Consider the following 24,768-nt stretch of genomic DNA (forward strand, 5'->3'; position numbering starts at 1 on the left):
GAATTCTGGTGACGCTCAGCGTCAGGACGCCGCTGCGGCCCTTGATCTCGCCTTGTGGTGAAAGTTTGGGAAGGAGGCGAGTAGGTGACCACACACCTGCTTATGAAGGTAAGCGGATAGGGGTGTGGCCAGACGAATGTTGGTATGTAAAGGTACATTGTGGACATTTTTATTCAGTGCACGTGCACAAAGTGAAGTCAGTGCAGACTGACGCTGAGCGTCACCAGAATTCATAGAACTTGGTTATATACATAACCTTACGTTAACCGTGGCAGTGAAAGGGTTAAACCGTCTATAGTGTGGTAGCGAAAGGGTTAACCTTCGGTAGGGTGGTAGTGAAAGGGTTAACCTTCTGTCACGTCGCAGTGAAAGGGTTAACCGTTTTGGTGTGTGGTAGTAAAAGGGTTAAGGGTGCTTTGCATGTATGTATACCGGTGTGTCTAAGGGTCTTTAGGCTGTAGGTGTGTATGTGTATCGATGTCTGTACCCAAGGGTCCTTTACATAATGTGTGTGTGTGTGTGTGTGTGTGTGTGTGTGTGTTGAAGGGTACTTAGCATTTGTGTGTATATCTGTGTGTGTGTGTGTGTGTTGAAGGGTACTTAGCATTTGTGTGTATATCTGTGTGTGTGTGTGTGTGTGTGTGTGTGTGTGTGTGTCTAAGGGTCCTTAGCGTTTGTTTATTTGTGTGTGTGTCTAAGAGTCCTTAGCGTTTGTTTGTTTGTGTGTCTAAGGGTCCTTAGCGTTTGTGTGTGTGTGTGTGTGTGTGTGTGTGTGTGTGTGTCTCTAAGGGTCCTTAGCGTTTGTTTATTTGTTTGTGTGTCTAAGGGTCCTTAGCGTTTGTGTGTGTGTGTGTGTGTGTGTGTGTGTGTGTGTGTGTGTGTGTGTGTGTGTGTGTGTGTGTGTCTAAGGGTCCTTAGCGTTTGTGTGTGTGTGTTTGTGTGTGTGTCTAATAGGGGTGTAACGGTACACGTATCCGTAGTAAACCGTTTCAGTAGGGGACCTTCCGTTCAGTACGCACTGTGTACCGAACGAATGCAACGGTACGTTAACCACCAACGGAACGCATCGGAATTGCGTGCAGAATTTAATACAAAACTCCAAGTTCACCCCTTCCCAAAATATAATTTGCGCAAAGGGCTGGATGTTCGTTCAGCCCACGCACACCACTGAGAGATTACCTGTAATTTAGCATAGCCTCATAGTGTGGCGAACACACACACACACACCCCCTCTCTCTCAGTGCGTGAGGAGGATTGGTGCTAGATTGAGAAGGGGCCGTCTCTCGGAGATCAAATGAATGATAGTTTGCGGCACATAGAACGGACATTCATACACATCAACGTGCCTCCAAACAAGGTGTGATAAACATGAATTGATATATTTTCCTTGGCATGAAACAGGAAATAGTATTTACCATTAGGGACCTGCATGACGCTTCTTTCTCTACTCAATAACGTTTACCCTGAGGGATGATTTACAATAAAGTGTTAAAAAAGAAAAGTAGGCTACTTAAATTCTTGACGCTAGCAATGCCAAAATAGCGTTAGCATAAAAAAGAAGGTAGGGCAGCTGTAGTTTACATACAGTAGCTTGCATAAAAAAAAGTCTTGAGGTTCCACAAGTTAATCACAATCCGAAGTATTTCCAACCGGGGCTTGAGATTGCTCAGAGTGCAAATCACCGTCTTCGCGACTGGTGGTCGCCGTTGTTGTCGTTATTACAACTTGCACGTTATTCAGTTCAATGACGCCGCGTGTCTCCTATCCATCATGCAGCGCATTCAGGCCCACACCCACAATCTAATATATTATATATATATTTTTTTTTAAAGTACAGTACGAGGTACAGTACGTAACAAACCGTGGTTTTTGTGTACCGTTACACCCCTAGTGTCTAGGGGTCCTTAGCGTTTGTTTGTTTGTTTGTTTGTTTGTGTGTGTGTGTCTGTGTGTCTAAGGCACCTTAGCATTTGTGTCTGTCTGTGTGTCTAAGGGTCCTTAGTGTCCGTGTGAGTCGTGGTGTGTGTTGGGGATGAATGTTTATCCACCAACAACTCTGCATGTTTCAAATACTGAGCCATTCTCCTCTTCACCGACTCCCTCCGCGCCGGGTCTGAGTCTCCTGGAGGGAGGGAGAGAGAGGGGAGGGGGGAGAGGGCAAGGGGGGAGAGGAGGGGGGAGAGAGAGGGAGAGGGAGAGAGAGGGGGGAGAGAGAGGGGAGGGGGGAGAGAGAGGGAGGGGGAGAGAGAGGAGGGGGGGAGAGAGAGGGGAGGGGGGAGAGGGCAGGGGGGGAGAGGAGGGGGGAGAGGGAGAGAGAGGAGGGGGGAGAGAGAGAGGGGGGAGAGGGAGAGAGGAGGGGGGGAGAGAGAGAGGAGGGGGGAGAGAGAGAGGAGGGGGGAGAGGAAGAGGAGGGGGGGAGAGAGAGGGAGAGAGAGGAGGGGGGAGAGAGAGGAGGGGGAAAGAGAGAGAGGAGGGGGGGGAGGGAGAGGAGGGGGGAGAGAGAGAGAGAGAGAAAGGGGCGGGGGTTATTGATATTATCAACATTACCATTGTTTTAAAAGTATAGAGGAGAGATAAGTAAGGGATAATGTATACAGAGTTTAGAACCTCACCGAGGTGTTTTAAACATCAGTGAAGGTCAATTATTTTGCGACAATGACCCGAGTATAGCTATACATTATCCTGCTTATTACATGGCTAACTTAATAACAATATACCTAAATCATTTTACACCATCGACAAGACGAGATCAAATGCAGACGCAGTTGTTCTGTGGCTCTGTCAGCCCAAATAAAGTGATTATTATTATCGCCGGCAGCCGGCAGGTGTGTCTGATTGCACTGAAACAGTGTGCGTCAGTGGGCTTGATTGCTCCACCTGCGAAAAACGATAATCACCGGTGGTTATCGAAAAATTATTCACCCCCGTCAGGGGCTATTGACCAATCACAATCAAGCATTTCTGCGAATGTTAAAACGCCATGTAATAAAGGGGGAGTAAGAGAGCGAGAGAACAGGGACGGTAGAAAGAGAGACATGAATATTTCTGTTGTGTATGATAATTCCATTTCAGATTTCATGCTAATAAAGTTTGAATTGGAAATAGAATTGAGAGAAGGAGAGAGAGAGAGGGGTGGGTATGATAAAATGCTACTTTATGGTGAAATACTGATCTCCAACTAACATAAACTGAGTGATCTTCAACTCAACGAAAATTGTATTTAGTTATTTTACTAGAATAATGCCTACATTACTGGGCAATATGCTTGTCAACTGGGCAGCATCACTCTAAAACTAACACTGGGCTGATGGTGGTGGTCTCTCCTCTTGGTTCTAGTTAGTATCCAAGATGGCGCTGCACTGTCCGGCTGCCTCTCTGTTAAAGACTGTGCTTTATTTGGTAAATTTTTATAGTTTTACGTGTGTTTTTTTGTGTACCAACTGCTGGTGCATTTAATATTATATGACCGACAATCACTGATTGACATTGGATTACAGCACAGCATCACCGCTTGGACTGCTCTCTTGGCCGGGTCGTTGTTGAACAATGGCCGGTGGAGATCCTGAAACAACAACCCTCCCAGGCAGAGGAGACGTCGAGGGAAGAAGGCTGGAATCCGAAACAGACTGAGATCGAGGGCTCACAGGACATCCCTACCCAGCATATTGTTGGCCAATGTACAATCCATAGAAAACAAACTGGACGACATCAGAGCAAGCATCCAATTCCAGAGGGACATTCGGGACTGCAACGTCTTTTGTTTCTTTTTTTACTTTCTCTTTTTCCCCCTCCTTTTTCAGATTTTTCTCCCATCCCAATGTTAGTCGTTATGCCAATTCCCAATCCCCTACCTGGTCGTTGCGTGCTCTGCCCCCTACCGTCGGTCTGGGAGGGCGGAGACTATCACATGCTTCCTCCGACACATGTGTAGCCAATCCCCACTTCTTTTCACCTGGCAGCGCGGACTCTCACTGGGGGAGTGTAATGTGTGGAAGGATCACACTACCTCTCCCAGATCCTTCCCTTGCTGTGCAGGCGCCCCGACCGAACTGTAGGAGTCGCTGTTTTTACAACGACCAGGACCCACCCTCGCCGGCTTCCCACCCGCTGACTGCCAATTGTGTCAGTATGGACGGTCGGCCAAGCCGGAGGCACCACAGCTGGATTCGATCCCACTGTCTCTGTGGTGGTAGACAGACGCTTAGTCCGCTGCGCTACCCGGCCACCCTCAACGTCTTTTGTTTCACAGAGACTTGGTTGACTCCGGATGTCCCGAACCATGCAATAGAACCGGCAGAAAACATCTTTGTTCTCCGCAAGGACCGAACGGCAGAAGAATCGGGAAAGACGAGGCGGTGGCGTAGCTTTCAAGGTAAACAAGGAGTGGTGCGATCCATGCAACACAAAGGAATTGTCAAACCACTGCTCGCCAAACCTGGAGTTTATTACCATCAAATGCCGACCTTTCTTTCTTCCGAGGGAGTTAACGTCCATCATCCTGATCAGAGCGTATATTCCACCACATGCAAACACTGGGGTCGCACTCTCGAAGCTACACGACGAGGTAAACAAACTAACGGGTACAAGTCACCTTTCGGCAAATCGGACCACGCCGCCATCTTTCTTATACCAAAGTATAAACAAAGTCTCAAGCGCGCCCCTGTAGTAACGCGAGATGTGCAGCGTTGGTCTGGGGAATCAGAGGAGACGCTCCAAGCTGCACTTGAGTGTACAGACTGGAGTCTGTTCCGTGATAACACAGACAATATTAATGACTACATTGAAACGGTGCTTGACTTTGTCTGTACTCTGGTAGAAGAAACAATCCCCTCTACCACAATTAGAGTTTACCCAAACCAAAAGCCCTGGGTAGACAAATCCGTCCGTGAGGCTCTGAAAGCGTGCACCTCAGCCTACAACGTCGGGCTTGTGACAGGCAACATGAATGAACACAAGGCGGCAAGATACAACGTAAGGAGGACAGTAATAGAGGCAAAAACGGCGTTACAGGGATAAGCTTGAACTTCAGTTTGTGGAGAGGTATGTGGCAGGGCCTCAGAATGATGACATATTACATATTACATATCAAGCTGAACAGTGACATCTCCTTAGCAAATTATCTCAATACCTTCTATGCGAGGTTTGAGGCTGTGAATTACAACACCAGCCTACAAACCACTGCAATGGAGGGGGGGGGGGGGGGTCTGCTGCTGATGGAGACTCAGTGTTCAGGGTAACAGAACATGAGGTGAGGAGGACCTTTAAGAAAGTGAATATCAGGAAGGCAGCAGGACCGGACGGCATCCCCGGCCGCATCCTAAAAGTCTGTGCCGACCAACTGGCCCCGGTATTCACTGACATATTTAACCTGTCCTTAGAACAGGCTGTCATCCCCACCCGTCGAAGTCAACCATTATCCCTGTACCCAAAAAATCGATGCCCGCTTGCCTCAACGACTACCGCCCTGTAGCTCTCACCTCCATAACCATGAGGTGCTTTGAAAAGCTAGTGAAGGGCTACATCTGTTCCTCCCTCCCCATCAACCTGGACCCCCTGCAATTTGCATATCGCCCCAACAGGTCCACGGAGGACGCCATAGCCCATGTGCTGCACACAGCAGCATCACACCTGGACAAGAGGCAGGGGAACTATGTGAGAATGCTATTCATCGACTACAGCTCAGCATTCAATACCATAGTCCCCTCCAAACTCATAGCTCAGGGACCTGGGCTTGAACTATGACCTCTGCCAGTGGGTCTTGGACTTCCTGACGGGAAGACCCCAGGTGGTGAGAGCAGGCAACTGCACCTCCTCATCCATCACCCTGAACATAGGGGCCCCCCAGGGCTGTGTTCCGAGTCCCCTCCTCTACTCGCTGTACACACACGACTGTGTGGCACAGTGGAACAACAACACAATCATCAAATTTGCTGACGACACAGTAGTGGTGGGCCTGATCTAGGGCTGTCGCGGTATGACATTTTCCCACCGCGGTTGTGTGTGTGGCTAATCACCGCGGGATGCGGTGGTACCGCACTTCTATTCAAAAATAAATAAATAAAAGTTTTCACTTAATTTTTTTTTTTTATATACCTGTATATATTTTTTTTATTATTACGACATGCGAGTATAACCGCGATCGTGATTAGACAAAAATTTGAAGGTCGTAGGAGTCCCGAAACTATTTTAAACATGTTTGATGATAATCTATCTATTTGTCCCTCAACGTTCTGAATGTGATAAAAGTAGTAGGGTGTTGCCTGCTCCTTTAACCCATTCAGTGCCAACCACGAGATTAGTCGGGTTAACTCGCCATGCGTTGAGTGCCAAGACCCGAGAAAAACTTGGGGTTTTAATTAGGGATGTCCCGATCACGTTTTTTTTGCTCCCGATCCGATCCCGATCCCGATCATGTGATTTTGAGTATCTACCGATACCGATATTTCCCGATCCGATCAAAAAAGATTTTTCTTTTTTTCTTTTTTATTATTCAACAAACATGACCATGTTCACGTCTTAAACTCATACTGAGGCCTTAGTTTTGGTTTTAAATTGCATATCATCATTCATTTATTTATTGTCACACAGAGCAGAAGAATTTTGCCAAAACAAACCAATAGTATCCAGCTGCAGAACGGCAGACCAGCCACACTCTCAGACCCAAACGCATTTCCTTTGATTTAATTATACATCAAATGATTTATGAAGTTAACTTTTCACCTGGATAATGTCAACATTCAGGGTGAATGTAATGTGAGAAATTGGGATTAAAAAAAAAAATAATAATAATAATTTTTAATTTGGGTCTGAGAGTGTGGCTGGTCTGCCGTTCTGCAGCTGGTTACTATTGGTTTGTGTTGGCAAAATTCTTCTGCTCTGTGACAATAAATAAATGAATATGCAATGATATGCAATTTTAAACCAAAACTAAGGCCTCAGTATGAGTTTAAGACGTGAACATGGTCATGTTTGTTGAATAAAAATTGCTGATTTTTAATTTTATTTTTTTTATCCCGATCTTCGGAAAATCACGTGATCGGCCCCGATCCCGATCCCCTAGTTTTAATCCGTTATTTCTTTTATTAGCAATATCCATTCATTTTTCATTCATCCAGCCTGACGTTATCATTGGGAATGGGTCCGAGCTAGAAAAGGGCAAATACCGCCGCCTATCGTCTCCCGGATGGTATTGCACATCATTGGATTGGATTGGGTGGGGACTGTGCATCAGAAAAAAACTCCGCTCCCGGGGTTTCCCTTCTCGGGCAAGCAGTATCTGTTACCACATTCACTGGGGAGGCTGGGAGCAGCTTTCGATTATGTGTTTTGGTGCTATAACGTTGGATCAATAAACACGATCAATATTTGGAATGGCGATCAGGAATTGGATTAATCTTTTTGCAGAACATCTGATGTGAGGTAAGGACTCTACCAGTCTTGAGTTAATCAGATGTTTTTTTCTCCACCATCGCAGTGTGTGTGTGTGTGTGTGTGGTGCGCGTAACGTTAAGCCGTATCCACATAATCGATTTTTCAGCCCGCTTCTCTAGCGTGCATAAGTACACATATACTATCGATAATCTAGCGTTTATTTGAAAACGATTCATAAATCAGCCGAAAAATTACAACGTGTTTTGTGTATTCCAGTAAAGGGCTATTATCGCGGAATTTCTCTGGAATTACTAGACATCTCCAAAACTATACTCGTATTCAAAACGGTATAAAACGGAAATGTACCAATGAAAAAAACAATCCGTTTCGTACATGTTGACTGCAAGCAAGTCATTGATAAGCAAGGGGTGTTTTAGACCCATAGCCATAATTTAAGATATAGTTTAGGCGTTCGCAAATTTCCCGGTCCTCCCATTGACTTCCTTACAGGCACGCTAGCCCTAATATGGTCAAAGGGGCGTGGCTCTGAATGAGTTAAGAGTGATGCATTGTGGGATATATACTGTAGGTCTGGCTCTGGTCTGGTCTACGCAAGCAGCCCACACATCCCTTCTCCAACTTAAAACTAACGTTATTTGAGTGAACATTTAACGTTATTATAACACTCTTTTAACGTTAGTGAATTTGAATGCACATACATAGCTAGTTAAATATCACAAATCACAACTTGTGTCATTGTTCATCATTGGGGGAAACTAGCCAATAGCTAACGTTATAGATAGCTAGCATATAGCTAACGTTATAGATTGCAAACAAAGCTAACGCTATCCAGTTGACATTACAGATCATAATATCTATGATAACGTTAACGAAGTGAGAGTAGGGAGGGAAACGTTAATGTAGTCCCGAGTGTAACGGGAACGGTAGAGAGGCAGCCCTTCATTTGCGTGTCAATAACATTGAGCAAGTTACATGACCAGCACTTCGGCCCGGGAGTTAGGAGAACGCTCCCCTGTACTCTACTACGGTTCAGATTAATACAGGAAAAGGTAACATTGGGGGCTCGAGTCCGGGATATGAAAATAAATCCTGATTTCTTCTGTGAGTTGTAAACTGTATGGAAACGTGAAGTTAGCTCATGCTACTGGAAAACGGACGCCTCGTCATTAAATGAACCGAGTTAAAAATGATGACGCCCCTTTTATTTTACCCGCGGTTGTCGCGGTTGTCTGTTCTACATCCGCGGGTGCCTTGACACGCCTGGCCTACCTGGAAGAGGTAAATAATCTGTCGCGGTGGTGTCAGGAGAACTGCCTCTCCCTGAACGTCAGCAAAACAAAAGAGATGATTGTGGACTTTAGGAGATCGGGGTCAGGGACTACAGCCCCCTCAGCATCGACGGGGCACCGGTTGAGAGAGTGAACAGTTTTAAGTACCTCGGAGCCCACATATCCGAGGACTTGACATGGACCACACACATTGACAGTGTTATCAAGAAGGCACGGCAATGCCTCTACTTCCTTAGGCGCCTAAGGAAGTTCCAAGTGAGTCAGAAGATCCTTAACACTTTGAGTGCCAGCCACGAGAAATCTTGTTAGTTCATGCCATGCGTTGAGTGCCAATGACGAGAAATCTCATATTCTTTTATCGTTATTTCTTTTATTAGCGATTTCCATTCATTTTTCATCAATTTAGCCTCACGTTACCATTGGGACTGGCTCTGAGCTCGAACAGGGAAAATACCGCCACTTATCGTCTCCCGGATGGTAATGCACGCATTGGATTGGACTGAATGAAAATGCATGGGGGAAAAAAATCCGGAATCCACATTTTACTTATCAGGCATGTAACCCGAGCCGATTGCATTCATTGCCGACCCTCAGAACAGCGTGGAATATGTGTTTCGAGTACCCAGCGTTGGATCAATAAACGCGATCGATATTTGGAATGGCGATCAGGAATTAGAATAATCTTTTTGCAGAACATCTGATGTGAGGTAAGGAATCTATTTTACCAGTCTTGGGGTAATCAGAGTTTTTTTTCACATATCTCAACGTGTCCCCTATCTGTGTATGTGTGTGTGTGTGTGTGTGTGTGCTGACCAGAAAATAGATAATCGATTTTTCAGCCCGCTTCTCTAGCGTGCATAAGTACACATATACTATCGATAATCTAGCGTTTATTTGAAAACTATTCATAATAGGCCGAAAAATGACCGTTTATAAAATTATTTAGAAATAATTTCCCTTCTTTCTTTGTAGTAATGACTCCGAATATGGGAAGGAAAAATAAATCTTATTGCAAAATAATAATAGGTTGCATATATTTTTTTTCTTCTCTTTTTTAAAAGACCACAATAGAAAAAGGTTGTACTTTTTAACTTTGTATTTCCATAGATGCATTTCAGTCTCAGTGTATGACCCGTTTGATATGTCAAATTTTATTAAATCAAATAGTTAAATGACTGTTAAATGACATGGCACAGGCTACGGTTGAAGTCAAGCTTTAGCTTACATGGGTCAAATGAGGTCCTTTGAATACCATAGAAAAACAACTTAGCGACCCATTTTATTTTTAAGCTTTTTTATCTCTTTCATGTGCTTTGTGTGTGCTGTGTGAGAGAGAGAGAGAGAGAGAGAGAGAGAGAGAGAGAGAGAGAGAGAGAGAGAGAGAGAGAGAGAGAGAGAGAGAGACAGAGAGAGAGAGAGAGAGAGAGAGAGAGAGAGAGAGAGAGATACAGTCGTAGATAGTGGAAGGGTGGTGAGTAAAAAATATGTAAGAGGGAAGCGAGAGAGAGGAGAGATGGATGGAACAGGAGAGAGAGGAGGAGAGGGATGGAACAGGATAGTGAGAGAGAGGAGGAGAGAGGGATGTAACAGGAGGGTGCGAAAGAGAGGAGAGAGGGATGGAACAGGAGATTGTGAGAGGAGGAGAGAGAGGAGGAGAGAGGGATGGAACAGGAGATTGTGAGAGAGGAGAAGAGGAGGAGAGAGGGATGGAACAGGAGAGTGGGAGAGAGGAGGAGAGAGAGATGGAACAGGAGAGTGATAGAGAGGAGATAGAGGAGGAGAGAGGGATGGAACAGCAGGGTGAGAGAGAGGAGGAGAGAGGGATGGAACAGGAGAGTGAGAGAGAGAGGAGAGAGAGATGGAACAGGAGGGTGCGAAAGAGAGGAGAGAGGGATGGAACAGGAGAGTGTGAGAGAAGAGGAGAGAGGGATGGAACAGGAGAGTGAGAGAGAGGAGAGAGGGATGGAACAGGATAGTGAGAGAGAGGAGGAGAGAGGGATGGAACAGGAGGGTGCGAGAGAGAGAGAGTACATTTTGCCTCTTGTAAGTGCGTGTTAGTGTATTGGCACATGATATGAGGGCGTGTTGGTTGTGTGTGCGTCTCTGTGAGAGAGAGAAAGAGAGAGGCATCTAAATATAAAGAATAATAACAACAGCAGCACTCATTGATCCCTCTGAAGAACGACAGGGGAAAGCAGACGTAAATACTCCTCTTCACATCTCTCTGTTTTCATCCCCCTGTCCACATCCATAGAACAAGCCTATTCTAGCACCTGTTAGCACTCTGTTTCCATCTATCCATCCTTCTATTTTCTCTATCCACCATCGATTTTTCTCTCTTGTGCACCCTCATCTCTCTCTCTCTCATAACTCTTTTTGTGAACAATTATTTTAATCAAATATTTTTGTGAGACCAGATACTGTACAATACAACAAATTAGTGTTCTCTCTGTCTATCTATACTATATACTGTATACTCATTTGGTGTCCAATTAAATGCTTTCTATAATGACATTTACAGCACATTGTAACTAAGCTAGCACTCGGCCTCGTTAATGAAACCAATGTTCAACATTAGCTTGCTAGCTAATGTTGACTTGCTAGCTAACATTGCTAACATTAGCTTTCTAGCTAATGGTTGGACAGTAATGCATATTCACCGCTATTGTAAACACCAATTAACACTTTGAGTGCCAGCCACGGCATAATTAGTTATTTCATGCCAACCGTTGAGTGCCAGGAACGAGATATGCCGTTTTTTTTTTTAATCGTTATTTTTTTATTAGCGATTTCCATTCATATTTCATCAATCTAGCCTCACGTTACCACTGGCACTCTCTCTGAGCTCGAATTGGGAAAATACAGCCCCCTATCGTCTCTCCGGATGGTACTGCACCCCATTGGATTAGACTGAATGAAACGCATGGAGAAAAAAAAAGTCCTGCTTCCACATTTTACTTGTCAGACAAGTAACCGGAGACGATCCAAGTAATCGCCCACCACCAGAACAGCGGAGAATGTGTGTTTCCAGTACCCAGCGTTGGATCAATACACGCGATCGATATTTGGAATGGCGATCAGGAATTGGAATAATCTTTTTGGAGAACATCTGATCTGAGGTAAGGAATCTATTTTACCAGTCTTGGGATAATCAGAGCTATTTTCACCTATATATTAGCATGTGTGTGTCTGTGTGTGTGAGATCAGGAAATAAGATACTAGATTTGTCAGCCCGCTTCTATAGCGTGCATAAGTACACATATACTATCGATAATCTAGCGTTTATTTGAAAACGATTCATAAATAGGCCTAAAAATTACAACGTGTTTCGTGTATTCCAGTGTATTCCAGTAAAGGGTGTTTATCACAGAATCTTTATTTTTTTCTGAAACTTTCAAAAAACTAGAGTTTTTCAAAATGGTATAAAACGGAAATTAACCGATTAAAAAAACAATCCGTTTCGACAATGTTGACTGCAAACAAGTCATTGATAAGCGACAGCCATATTAGACACATAGCCATAATTTAAGATATAGTTTATGCGTTCGCAAATATGAGCGCTCTGTCATTGAAGTGGGTGGTGGCACGCAACGGGGTAAATAGGACACGGAGGCTGGCACTCAAACTGTTAATATCCGTGACAAGCCCCTCCCTAGCTTCCAGTTTTTACAGGGAACATGTAAATATGGGGAATCAAATAGCATTCTGCTAGCTGTGTTGTGGGAAATGCAAGTTATTGAAGTGTGATTGTACACCTGAAAGGGTTAGGTCTCTTACCCTGTACTCCTGTAATCAGTATATCGACAGCACTCCTGTATCTCAGGATGGCCGAACTGAACTCTCCCTCCCTTTCTCTATCTATCGCTGCCGTCAGCTCATTGGCTGCCTGGCTCAGATAGCCCGCCTCCCCTCCATCCGGTTTGGTCAAGGGCAGTGAGAGCAACTCTGAGTGGTCTCTGGAGGAGTTGGTTTGTTCTGAAAGAGAGAGAGATAAGAGGGATGGATGGAAAAGGAAGAGAGAGATAATAATATAGTGATATCTGGTCTACTGTGAATGATTATTTTATAAATTATAAAGATGTGTGATACATGTAACCTGCGTATGTGTGTGTATATGTGTGTGTGTGTGTGTGTGTGTGGAATACCATAACAAAACAGCCTAGCGTACATTTTTTTTCTAGGCATGTCTATTGTGTGTATTAATCCATGTGTGTGTCTATTGTGTGTATTAATCCATGTGTGTAAGTAGAATGAGTGGTGTGTGTATTTTCAAACCTTGTTTGCAGTAGGGATCAAATGTGTGTGTGTGTGTGTGTGTGTGTGTGTGTGTGTGTGTGTGTGTGTGTGTGTGTGTGTGTGTGTGTGTGTGTGTGTGTGTGTGTGTGTGTGTGTAGGTGTGTGTGTAGGTGTGTGTGTGTAGGTGTGTGTGTGTGTGTGTGTGTGTGCGTGCGTGTGTGTGTTTTACGGACACTGTCTGGTATGGGGAGTTATCTATGTTATGTAGGGATGTCCCGATCACGTTTTTTTGCTCCCGATCCGATCCCGATCATGTGATTTTGAGTATCTACCGATACCGATATTTCCCGATCCGATCAAATTTTTTATTTATTTTTTTTTTTCAACAAACATGACAATGTTCACGTCTTAAACTCATACTGAGGCCTTAGTTTTGGTTTTAAATTGCATATCATCATTCATTTATTTATTGTCACACAGAGCAGAAGAATTTTGCCAAAACAAACCAATAGTATCCAGCTGCAGAACAGCAGACCAGCCACACTCTCAGACCCAAACGCATTTCCTTTGATTTAATTATACATCAAATGATTTATGAAGTTAACTTTTCACCTGGATAACGTCAACATTCAGGGTGAATGTAATGTGAGAAATTGGGATAAAAAAAAATTATTTGGGTCTGAGATTGTGGCTGGTCTGCCGTTCTGCAGCTGGATACTATTGGTTTGTTTTGGCAAAATTCTTCTGCTCTGTGACAATAAATAAATGAATGATGATATGCAATTTAAAACCAAAACTAAGGCCTCAGTATGAGTTTAAGACGTGAACATGGTCATGTTTGTTGAATAAAAAAAAAATCTTTTTTTTTGCCGATCCCGATCTTCGGAAAATCACGTGATCGGCCCCGATCCCGATCACGTGATCGGATCGGGACATCCCTAGGTGGAACGGTTCACAAAATCCACGGTTCGGTTCGTATCATGGTTTTATGGTCACGGTTTTCGGTTCGGTTCGATATACGTTGTTTTTTTATAAAAAAAAAATAAAAAAAAATCCAAAAATGTAAACATTGTAAAATTGTAAAATGTAAACATTATCATTTATAAAAAAAAGAAAAAAAAAGGTTTACAGGGGTTTGCCTTAAATAATGTTTGGCACACAAAGACCGAACTGACTGAAAAATATAGGCTACATTTGTCAGTATTAACTTAGTGCAAACAAACAAAATAATTAAACCTTTCTATTTTTGTAGCCACATTATAGACAAAGTCCATCAACATAAAGTATGCATATGCTCAACCAGCACTAGACTTTCCTTTCTTTAAAATAAACACACAAAAAAAACAATGTCAACAATGTTTAAATTCCCTGATTGTCAGTTCTTAACACATTCCCGGCCATCCACGTATATATACGTGATTGGGAGCCAGCGCTTGAAGGCCAATCACACGTGTTATTTTTTTTACTTTCTTTTATTTTGTGTCATAATGAACATCACATTGCATTAATCATACAGTATAATATACTTGATTGACATAGTCAATGACATTTGTTACTCAGGCTCTTCCATCTTATTCAATTTGTTTTCAAAGTATTCAGCATAATCAAAATAAGCTGTATAATCCGAGTACGCCTCATAAACAACCCAGGGGGGGGGGGTTACATTTTTTAAGGACATACAGTAGGATAAGAAACGAAAAAAATAAATAGAAAAATAAATTTAGCAAAAAGGAAAAAAAGTAATTTAACAAAAAAAAAACAAGAAAAAAACAAAAAAAAAATAGAGGGAGTCAGGAGGGTCAGACTCATGCTAGTGTATCACCAGGTACAAGGTTACAAGTGACCATCTCTGCATAAACATATCTTTTTTTCAGTTGCAATTGTGCAGTCATTTCTTCCATTGTATACATCTGTCTCAGTCTCTTGGTCCATTGTTTGATTGTCGGTGGTTGATTTTGTAACCATGCCATAGTTATCATTTTCCTTGCTATTAACAGTATCACTCTCAAGATGTATAACGTATCTCCATAGTATGTGCCTTTCGGTATACATCCCAAGATATAGTACGATGGATTCAGAGGTAAGTCAAGATCTAGAATGGTTTTAATCTCATTTTTGATATTCACCCAAAATGTCTGCACCCTTGGACAGTCCCAGAAAATATGTGTATGATCTCCGATCATTCCACATCCTCTCCAACATAGTGGTGAGGACCCACCAGCAAATCCGGAGAGAACTTGAGGAGTCCTAAAGTACCTGACCTTGACCTTCCAGTCAAACTCCTTCCACATTGGGCTATTTGTGATTTTATGATTGCTTGAATGGCTGTCCTCCCATTCTTCATTTTCTATGATCACATTCGCTTCCAACTCCCATTTTTCTTTAATATAGGTGGTGTCTCCTGGATCGTCTAGTTGTAACATGTTGTAAATATTGGATATCTGCTTTCTTTCCATCAAGTTTTTTTCTATTGTGTTAATAAAGTACCGCTCCACATTTGTTGGCGGTCTCTTAATTGCTTCCCACTCACTGTGAGTCATTACATAGTGTCTTATTTGAAAGTATCTAAACATGTCTTTCGAAGGTAGATCAAAACATTGCTGTAGCTGTGCAAATGATTTAAAACAGTCTCCTTCCATTAATTGATTGATAGTAACCAGGCCCAAATCCGCCCATTTTTTAAAACCCCCATCCTCCATAGCTGGCCGGAATTCTGTATTGTCTGCTATTGGCATGGCCCTAGATATTGATCGTGGACCTCCCCCCTTTTTCCTTACACTTTCCCACACCTTTAATGTATTTGTAATCCATTTGTTACCAATCTTAATTTTTTTCCAGTATGCTTTCCCCAGGAATATTATGGATCTGAGAGGAGTCTTTGGAATTGAGTTTTGCTCAATCTGTACCCATCCGGAGTCTAGGTCATTTTGTATCCAATGCACAAGTTGGATCGACAGGGTGCTAACAACATCAGAAGAACTTTAAATCTGCAAACAGTGGCTGGATCTCGAAAAGAACCATCAATTTGATAGAGTTGATTGGCTGTACCTTGAACTAACATTGAAAGGTATGGGATTCAATAACACATTTATAGATTGGATAAAATGTTTATATAAAAATCCTAAATCTAGAGTAAGGGTGAATGGTCACTTCTCTCACTTCTTTGAGATACAGAGAGGGACACGCCAAGGAGACGTTTTGTCTCCGTTACTATTCGCAATTGGCATAGAGCCACTAGCGGAGATGATTAGATCAAACCCTCAGATACAGGGAATAGATGACCAAAAAGGCATTACACACAAGATCTCGTTATTTGCTGATGACATTTTTACTTTATATCAAAAACCCTTTAGAATCAATTCCAAACATAATGATGGATTTAAGAAATTACGGCGAACTGTCGGGTTATAAGATAAATGAGACCAAATCAGAAGCCATGATGATAGTGGGAACATGGCCAACACATCTGAATAGTATAGCACCCTTCCATTGGGCTATAGATGGATTCAGGTATCTAGGAATCATTCTGACTCCCAGCAGCAATCAGTTATATCAAGCAAACTACGAAAAGTTGATTGTACAAATCAAATCAGACATGGCCAGATGGGACATTTTACCTCTCTCCCTAGTGGGAAGAATAGAATCAATTCGAATGAATGTGCTACCTAGACTTATTTTCCTCTTCCAGTCTCTACCTATACCAATACCTGCCACTACCTTTAAAAGGTTAGATAAACTCCTATCCAAATTTATCTGGCAGAGGAAAAGACCTAGAGTAAGGCTCAAAACACTATGTTTGCCAAAGAACAAGGGTGGTCTTGGTCTGCCAAACCTAAGAAACTACTACTGGGCAGCTCAACTCAACTATATATATATATATGTGTTTAACTCGTTTTTTCTTTTATTTGATTTTAATATCCTATTCACTGTCACAGAGCTGTATTTTGGCTGGAAAAGGCATATTGGCACTCGGAAAGTGCAGTACCGGCCTGATCCTGGTAGTGGCGCTGTCTCGAGAATGCAGTAATCCTTGTTTCAGACCTGGTGTCACTTTTTTTTCCCGCTCCGGGTGGACTTTTCTGTTAGCCTGAAGCTATGGCTTCACCAGATCGCCTGGAATACTTTTTGTGACGCTGAATTCAGTATGCAGTAAAGGAATATAGCATCAGCCAATGGACATATCGATCTACCAGATGGCGATCAAATAACTGGGAAATTCTTTTTGGAATCCAACCGGCCACAGGTAAGAGCGATTTGACATCAATTTCAGCCTGATCGGGCCTTGTTCTCATAGCCATCCACCTGATCAGCGTATGTTGTTGTAATAACGAATGCCGTTATTGGTAATCAATAATCAGAAACGACTACCCCCGCCCCCCCCCCCCTTTCATGCATTAATGGTGGAACATGATACCAATCATTAGATTTTTAACTCTAGCTTGTGTAGGGACAAAACGCCAATCGATTTAACGTTATTAGCTTAGCGCCTTATAACTAGCTTAGCAGGAATTATCCCAGATCATTCCCATATAACGCTCATATTCATTACTCTATAAAACGGGAACGTATTGATGAAAAAGAATTTCTTCATGGCATATTGAAGGGAAGGTTTATACTGTCAATTGACAATGACAATGGATACATAGCTATAATAGAAAATATAGATTTAGCTCTACAAACAACGTCACGCACATCGCTTCTGCTTCCGTTCGCAGCGTCTTCTTCTCCGCTTGTCTGTCGCGGCAGGAGCCTCGCTTGGAGGTCCCCTAGTGGCCGTTAGCTGTAAAAATCCATAGATTAGCCGCACTGTTATATATAAGCCGCAGGGTCGAAAAATGGGAAAAAAGGCGTGGCTTATAGTCCAAATATTACGGTATATTGCGCTTGCCATTTCCACAAACTGACTAGCACCTGCTGCTGCCTGCAGCCAGCGCGTCACCTCTCCCGCCTCCGTGCCAAATTTTTTTGTGCATCCCCTAAACCGAACAATACCCACATGCCCCGAACCGTGGAGGTCGTGCCGAACGGTGTACGGTTCGAATGCGTACCGTTCCACCCCTAGTGTGTAGGCATGTATTGTGTTCTGTTCTGTCTTTGTCTTCCCCTGTGTCCATGTATCTTTTTCCCAGATGCATCTCCTGGTTCCAGTCACCAGCACCAGCTGGTCAATCAGCACCTCAGTCCTTCCCCAGCAGCACCTGATCACAATCTGCAATCAACCTCCACACCCCTTCATATGTCCCAGTCTTTGTGTCAGTTCTCTCTCTGTGTGTCTTTGGTGTAGAGCTCTGGCTCTTGGGGTACGTTTTGGTAAAGAGCTGGTGAAAGCTCTGTTTCTCTGCGCTGTTAGTTTATAGGAAAGTATCTTAGAGTATGTTGTTTTGTAGTAATAGGTCTTTTGTGTAGAGCTGGTCAAAGCTCGGGTTTGTTGCGCTGGTAGTTAGTATCAATATCTTTTGTGTAATCCTTTTGGTGTAGAGCTGGTGACAGAGCTCTGATTCATTGTATTGTGTTTAGTAGTCATTATAGTTTGTTGCACATTTCTGTTAACCCTAACCTTTGTATATTTGTTTGTTCCCTTGTCACCCAGCCTAGTATAGTGATTCCCTTTTCTATATAATAACATTTTGTTTTCGCACACGGGGACAATTGAGTTCAGGAAGATACCCTGGAGTCTACATTTTGCATCACGTAGGTGACCTGATGTTAGAGACACCAGCTTAGAGTGAGCACCACCCGCTGTACTTTTGGGCGCCTTTAAAGGGGGGGCGGGTTCTTTTCCTTTTTGTGTATTGATTTGGTGCCACTGGTAGTCCTCCTTGCTCTCTGTGTTGCTGTGTTTGTGAAATAAATATTATTATTTTGCAAACTGTTTCCGGATTTTGTGTCACTGCACCCTCACCTATAATGTCTGTTGCCTTGTGTTGTGCCCCTACACTGGGGTGCGTAACAGTGTGTGTGTGCATGCACGCATTTGTGCATGTCTCTATATTCAGACCTTGTTTGCAGCAGGGGTCAAAGATAGCCAGGTCGTTATCAGACAGTGGGGGCGGTCCTTCCTCCCTTGGGGGCGGGACTTCCTCTTCTGCCACAGAGTCAAACAGCGAATCAAATTCCTCCTGGGACTCCTGTGATTGGTGGGTTCTGGCAGGAGATGGGACTGGAGACACACAGACACAGAGTCATGGTTTCAAGATGCTAATGTTTGAGTTGACGACCGATCTTAAAGATCCCCTCCAGACGTATTTGAAATGCCATCACACACGAAACTCAGATTTCAGAGAAGTACAGAGAAGCTCTCCCTCTCCAGGGGAAGAATGTGAAAAGGTTGCTCCGGTCACAAGTTCTGCACAAATAATCTGTAGCTGTTCTTTAATCTTTTCAGGTATATTTCACATGATATTATATCATCCATCTACAGTCCATAAATATTTGCCTTTGTACACCACAATGGATTTTAAATGAAACAATCAAGATGAGCTTTAAGTGCAGTTTTTTGAGAGTATTTATATCCACTTTTTGAGAGTATTTATATCCACATCAGGTGAATGGTGTAGGAATAACAACAATTTCTATGTGCCTCCTCCTTTTTAAAGGACCAAAAGTAATGCTCATCTGTTCCATGGCCAGGTGTGTTATTCCCTCATTATTTCATTCACAAGGAGCAGATAAAAAGTCTAGAGTAACTGTTTGGTACATTCTAATTATTATTATTTTTTAACGTACTGGTGAGCTCAGCAACACCAAAAGATCTGGAAGACCACGGAAAACAACTGTGGTGGATGGTAAATAGGCTGCATTTATATAGCGCTTTTATCCAAATCGCTTTACAACGTATGCCTCACATTCACCCATTCACACACAGACGGTGGAGGCAACCTTCCAAACTACTCATCGGGGGCAGTTAGGGGTTAAGTGAACCTTCCAATTACCAGACGACTGCTCTACCTCCTGAGCCACTGTCGCCCCAATGGATGACAGAATAATTATTTCCCTTAAAAAACAGTTGGCCAGATCAAGAACACTCTCCAGGAGGTAGGCATATCTGTGTCAAAGTCAACAATCAAGAGAAGACTTCAGTGAATACAGAGGGTTCACCACAAGATGTAAACCATTGGGGAGACTCAAAAACAGGAAGACCAGATTAGTTAGCCAAAAAACAGCCTGTACAGTTCTGAAACAACATCCTATGGACAGATGAGACATAGATCAACCTGTACCAGAATGATGGGAAGAGAAGAGTATGGCGAAGGAAAGGAACTGCTCATGATCCAAAGCATACCACCTCATCAGTGAAGCGTGGTGGTGGTAGTGTTATGGTGTGGGCATGTATCGCTGCCAATGGAACTGGTTCCCTTGTATTTATTGATGATGTGACTGCTGACAAAAGCAGAAGGATGAATTCTGAAGTGTTTCAGGCTATATTATCTGCTCATATTCAGCCAAATGCTTTAGAACAACACAGGAGATTTTTAAGGCAAAGAAGTGGAAGTGGAATGTTATGCAATGGTCAAGTCAATCACCTGACCTGAATCCAATTGAGCATACATTTCACTTGCTGAAGACAAACCTGGAGGGAAAATGCCCCAAGAACAAGCAGGAACTGAAGACGGTTGTAGTAGAGGCCTGGCAGAGCATCACCAGGGACGAAACCCAGTGTCTGGTGAACTCTATGGGCTCCAGACTTCAGGCTGTCATCGACTGCAAAGGATTTGCAACCAATTATTAATAATTACCATTTTATTTATAGTTTGTTAGTTTGTACAATTACTTTTGGTCCCTTAAGGGGGTGCACATGTATAAACTGTTCCTAATTCCTACACTGTTCACCTGATTTTAATGTATACCCTCAAGTTAAAGCTGAAGGTCTGCACTTAAAGCACATCTCGAATGTTTCCAAGTCCATTGTGGTGGTGTACAGAGCCAGAATTGTGTCAATGTCCAAATATTTATAGACCTGACTGTATGTCTATCGATCCATCCATCTACCCTTCCCCACCCTGTACCTCTGTATATCTACCCATCTATCTATCTATTTATTTTTATTTTTAATACCTTGCCCCACCCTGTACCTCTGTGTTCCAGTTCTGAATCACTAAGCTCCTCCCTCTGTTCCTCAGATGGGGTCCCTCCCACCTCGCTGTAGGCCTCAGCCGCCACCTCAGGCTCATCTAGCTCCAGGCTGAGGTTGGAGCCCAGGTCCTGGGATAAAGTCGGAGCCTCCCTCCCCTCCTCCTCCTCCGCTGGCTCGCAGTCCGAGGCCCTGCGCTTAGGGAGGGGGATGAGGGGGGGAGGGAGGGGGTCATCGGAGGAGGAGATAGGAGAGGGGTCCAGAGGCCTCGTCACCTCCCCACCCTGGAGGTGAGAGGGAGAGACGGAGGTGAGAGGGAGAGACGGAGGTGAAAGGGAGGGATGGAGGTGAGAGGGAGAGACGGAGGTGAGAGGGAGAGACGGAGGTGAGGGAGGGATGGAAAGAAGCAGAAAGACACATAAGAGGGTTAAGAAGGTAGAATTACAGAAACAAAATCTAGTTCAAAAAATTCTTTAACATCTTAATCCCGATCGACCCAGTACAAGATTTATTTCACGTCACAAATAGATCAATACGGTCCGTATTAAGTGACCTTTTCTTTTTCAAATGTAGCCAAGAGTAAAGACCCTAACCCTATAAAAACAGCAGTCAAAGTGTATATTTTCAGCACTATGTTTGTTTACCAATGATTTTAAGTGTTATTAGCTAAATATGAGCTTGTAGAAATCTCGAAACCGGATGATTTAGACGCAAAAACATGACGCCGTCATGAAATCGTTGTAGTCCTAAGAACGAGGAGACCCAGGGCTTTCGATGCACGTCAAAATTTCATATAACTACACTACCCAGCTCACACCAGCCGCAGTCAAAGCTGCAGCCGCTTGACGTGAAAAGAATATATTGACGTGAAAATCGTGATTATATCTCATGGGTCAAACAAACCTCAACGCTATTGCCATAAAATACAATGTATATTGTTTCTATACCTTTCTGTGAACATCTAGGAAAAAAAACGCTTCACAATCCGGTGAAAAATGGTGGAGCTATGGACATTATAAAAAGGTAACTGTACTTACAGTAGATTTCATTTGCGGTCTTTGCTGCCCTGTAACGGGCGCCTGGTGGTACTAAATCCAGATTTAACTACAAAACCCCCTGTAAATTATCTGCCCTTTATTCATTTGCTTAGATGTCTAGTACACTTGATCTCAAGAAGGGGCTGAATGCGCTCAGTGGCTAATTTTTCTCCATTTCTAGTCAATGTTAGCATGGTGTTATTCACTGTCAAATATGGAAAAGAATGTAAATAATAATCATTTATATTCTCCTTTGGTTCATTACAATTTACTCAAGCATAGTAACAGACACAATATTTCTGACACTGGGAATACATTCCGTGAGGTCCATAGATGTCCCTATACCAAGAAGATGCTAATGGTCCTTGTAGAAGTGGATGTATTTTTAGGTGAATTTTCTGAGATTATGGCTAGGGCTTAACAGGTTAAACAGGTAAGTTCAGTAAGCGATACTGTGTGTGTGTGTGTGCGTGTCACCCTGAAGAAGTCTTTCAGCTGTGGGCTGTTATACAGAGCAGGTATGTTGGTGGTAAACAGGAGCATGGCCTCTGTTGCACTCCTCCTTTCCTCTATCACCGCATCATAGAATCTCCCTGAGAGAGAGAGAGAGAGAGAGAGAGAGAGAGAGAGAGAGAGAGAGAGAGAGAGAGAGAGAGAGAGAGAGAGAGAGAGAGAGAGAGAGAGAGAGAGAGAGAGAGAGAGAGAGAGAGAGAGAGAGAGAGAGAGAGAGAGAGAGAGAGAGAGAGAGAGAGAGAGAGAGAGAGAGAGAGAGAGAGAGAGAGAGAGAGAGAGAGAGAGAGAGAGAGAGAGAGAGAGAGAGAGAGAGAGGAGGGTCAGCTAACGGTACATCAGCTAACATTAAGTCAGCTAGGGCTGCAACTAATGACTATTTTGGTAGTCGACTAATCTGTCGATTATTTTTTCGATTAGTCGACTAATCGAAAAACAAGTATATTAAAAAAAAATTACTACCTATCTTTGTGAAAGTGGCTTCTCAGCTCTGGTCCAGCTGAAGACAGAGCAGAGGAACAGATTGGACATTGAGCATGACCTCAGAGTTGCTTTGAGACTCTTGTCAGGACCAAACAACATCCCCAGTTATCCCATTAGTTCCCCCAAACTTACTGTCGGTCTGTTATGTTAAGCTAAGAAGTCTTCAGCTGGCTGGACCAGAGCTGAGAAGCCACTTTCACAAAGATAGGTAGTGCAAAAAAAATATATATATATAATATATATATATTTTTTAATGACTAATCGACGCAACAATATCTCGTCGACGATTTTTTCATAATCGACGTCGGCGATTGCAGCCCTAAAGTCAGCTAACGGTAAGTCAGCTAACGGTAAGTCAGCTAACGGTAAGTCAGCTAACGGTAAAACAGCTAACGGTAAAACAGCTAACAGTAAGTCAGCTAACGGTAAGTCAGCTAACAGTAAGTCAGCTAACAGTAAGTCAGCTAACGGTAAGTCAGCTAACGGTAAGTCAGCTAACGGTAAGTCAGCTAACAGTAAGTGTTCTGAAGGTCCAGATTAACACTGAAAGTCTGCGTTTATTATTTTGTATAACTTATATATTGTTTATATATATAAGATATATATCTCATATCATCTGTTTGCCTAACAGTACTTATCATTCGCCTTATTGTATATGTCCCATTCTTAACGCCATAGGCGCTAGGCGCGCGCCCCCTCTAGACATGTTTCAGAACATGTTCAGGCATGCCCGGACAAGGGAGCTAGCGCATTGATCTGTACAGGTGAACAGGCGAAGTCCACAGGGAACTAAGGCTACGTTTAGACGAGCGTTTTGTGAACAGAAACCGCAAAAGTCATCTTGCGGTTTCACTTTTAATTTTACGTTTAGACGAGCGTTTTGGGGTGGAATTCTCCGTGCAGACGACGCTGTAACGACGGAACCCCGCTGTCACACGATTGGCGCATATGTCACATGACGTGCTGTGAAGACCCGCCCTACTCTGCCTCTGATTCGCAGACTGTGGATGGGGAATGTGATTGTACCAAAGCAGAGTCACTCACAGACAGTGGGTCCACTCACGCCGCGGGACAGATTCTTGTGTATTTAACCCTTTCACTGCCACACGACAGCCGGTTGTGTGATAGTAAAGGGTTAACCTTCTGTCGTGTGGCAGTGAAAGGGTTAAAAGTACTGCCAATGTAGCCTTCAGGTGATCTCCGTTGATATAGTCAGACATACTTGCTTTGTTTACGTCTCGGCTACTGGCGCATACCTGCTACATGTGACGTAAGCAGTACGCGCGACCAGAGCCGTGACAACCCTTTCGTCATCGTTTTAACAGATTTATACGGTTTGACAGTTTAGACGAAAGCGCAAAGCTTTTGCGTTTCTAGGAATTCCACCCTGGAAGGTAGTCTCACTTTTTTGCGGTTTCACCCCGTAAAAACGCAGTTTCCGTATAAACGAAAGGCACATCCGTAAAAATATTTTTGCGGATTCACCTGCTAGCGTTTCCGTCTAAACGGGGCCTAAGATAGAGTGTGTTGTGGAGAATACGTTCAGCAGCAGCATTAACAGGAAAACTAACAGAGCGAGGGAGAAGACGTCTGGTGCAGTTGTACACAGACCGAGAGCAGTGTATCGTTATAGAGAGCCACATGGCTAATTAGATACCACTATAATATTGTCGAGCCATTATTGGCACAGTATAGTGACTTGTGTAAGCGAAGTAACGTGGAGAGACTTATAGTTAAACCCAGCGACGTT

At 43.4% G+C, this 24,768-nt stretch overlaps 1 protein-coding gene across 1 annotated transcript in view; it reads right to left on the reverse strand.

The window, feature by feature from the left end:
- Positions 1-229: 229 nt before the first annotated feature.
- Positions 230-24,768, reverse strand: part of snx15 (sorting nexin 15) — a gene marked incomplete at its 5' end in the record, with an annotated part of 26,970 nt that continues 2,431 nt past the window's right edge. Inside the window, 5 exons of the mRNA XM_084333562.1 lie at positions 230-2,122; positions 12,459-12,656; positions 18,916-19,077; positions 20,990-21,272; positions 22,503-22,618. Of these exons, the coding sequence (XP_084189688.1) occupies positions 1,989-2,122; positions 12,459-12,656; positions 18,916-19,077; positions 20,990-21,272; positions 22,503-22,618 (893 nt within the window). The 3' untranslated portion in view covers positions 230-1,988. The remainder of the gene's footprint in view (positions 2,123-12,458; positions 12,657-18,915; positions 19,078-20,989; positions 21,273-22,502; positions 22,619-24,768) is intronic.

This window comes from Notolepis coatsorum, assembly GCF_963971535.1.
Source record: "Notolepis coatsorum genome assembly, chromosome: 1".
Lineage (NCBI taxonomy): Eukaryota > Metazoa > Chordata > Actinopteri > Aulopiformes > Paralepididae > Notolepis > Notolepis coatsorum.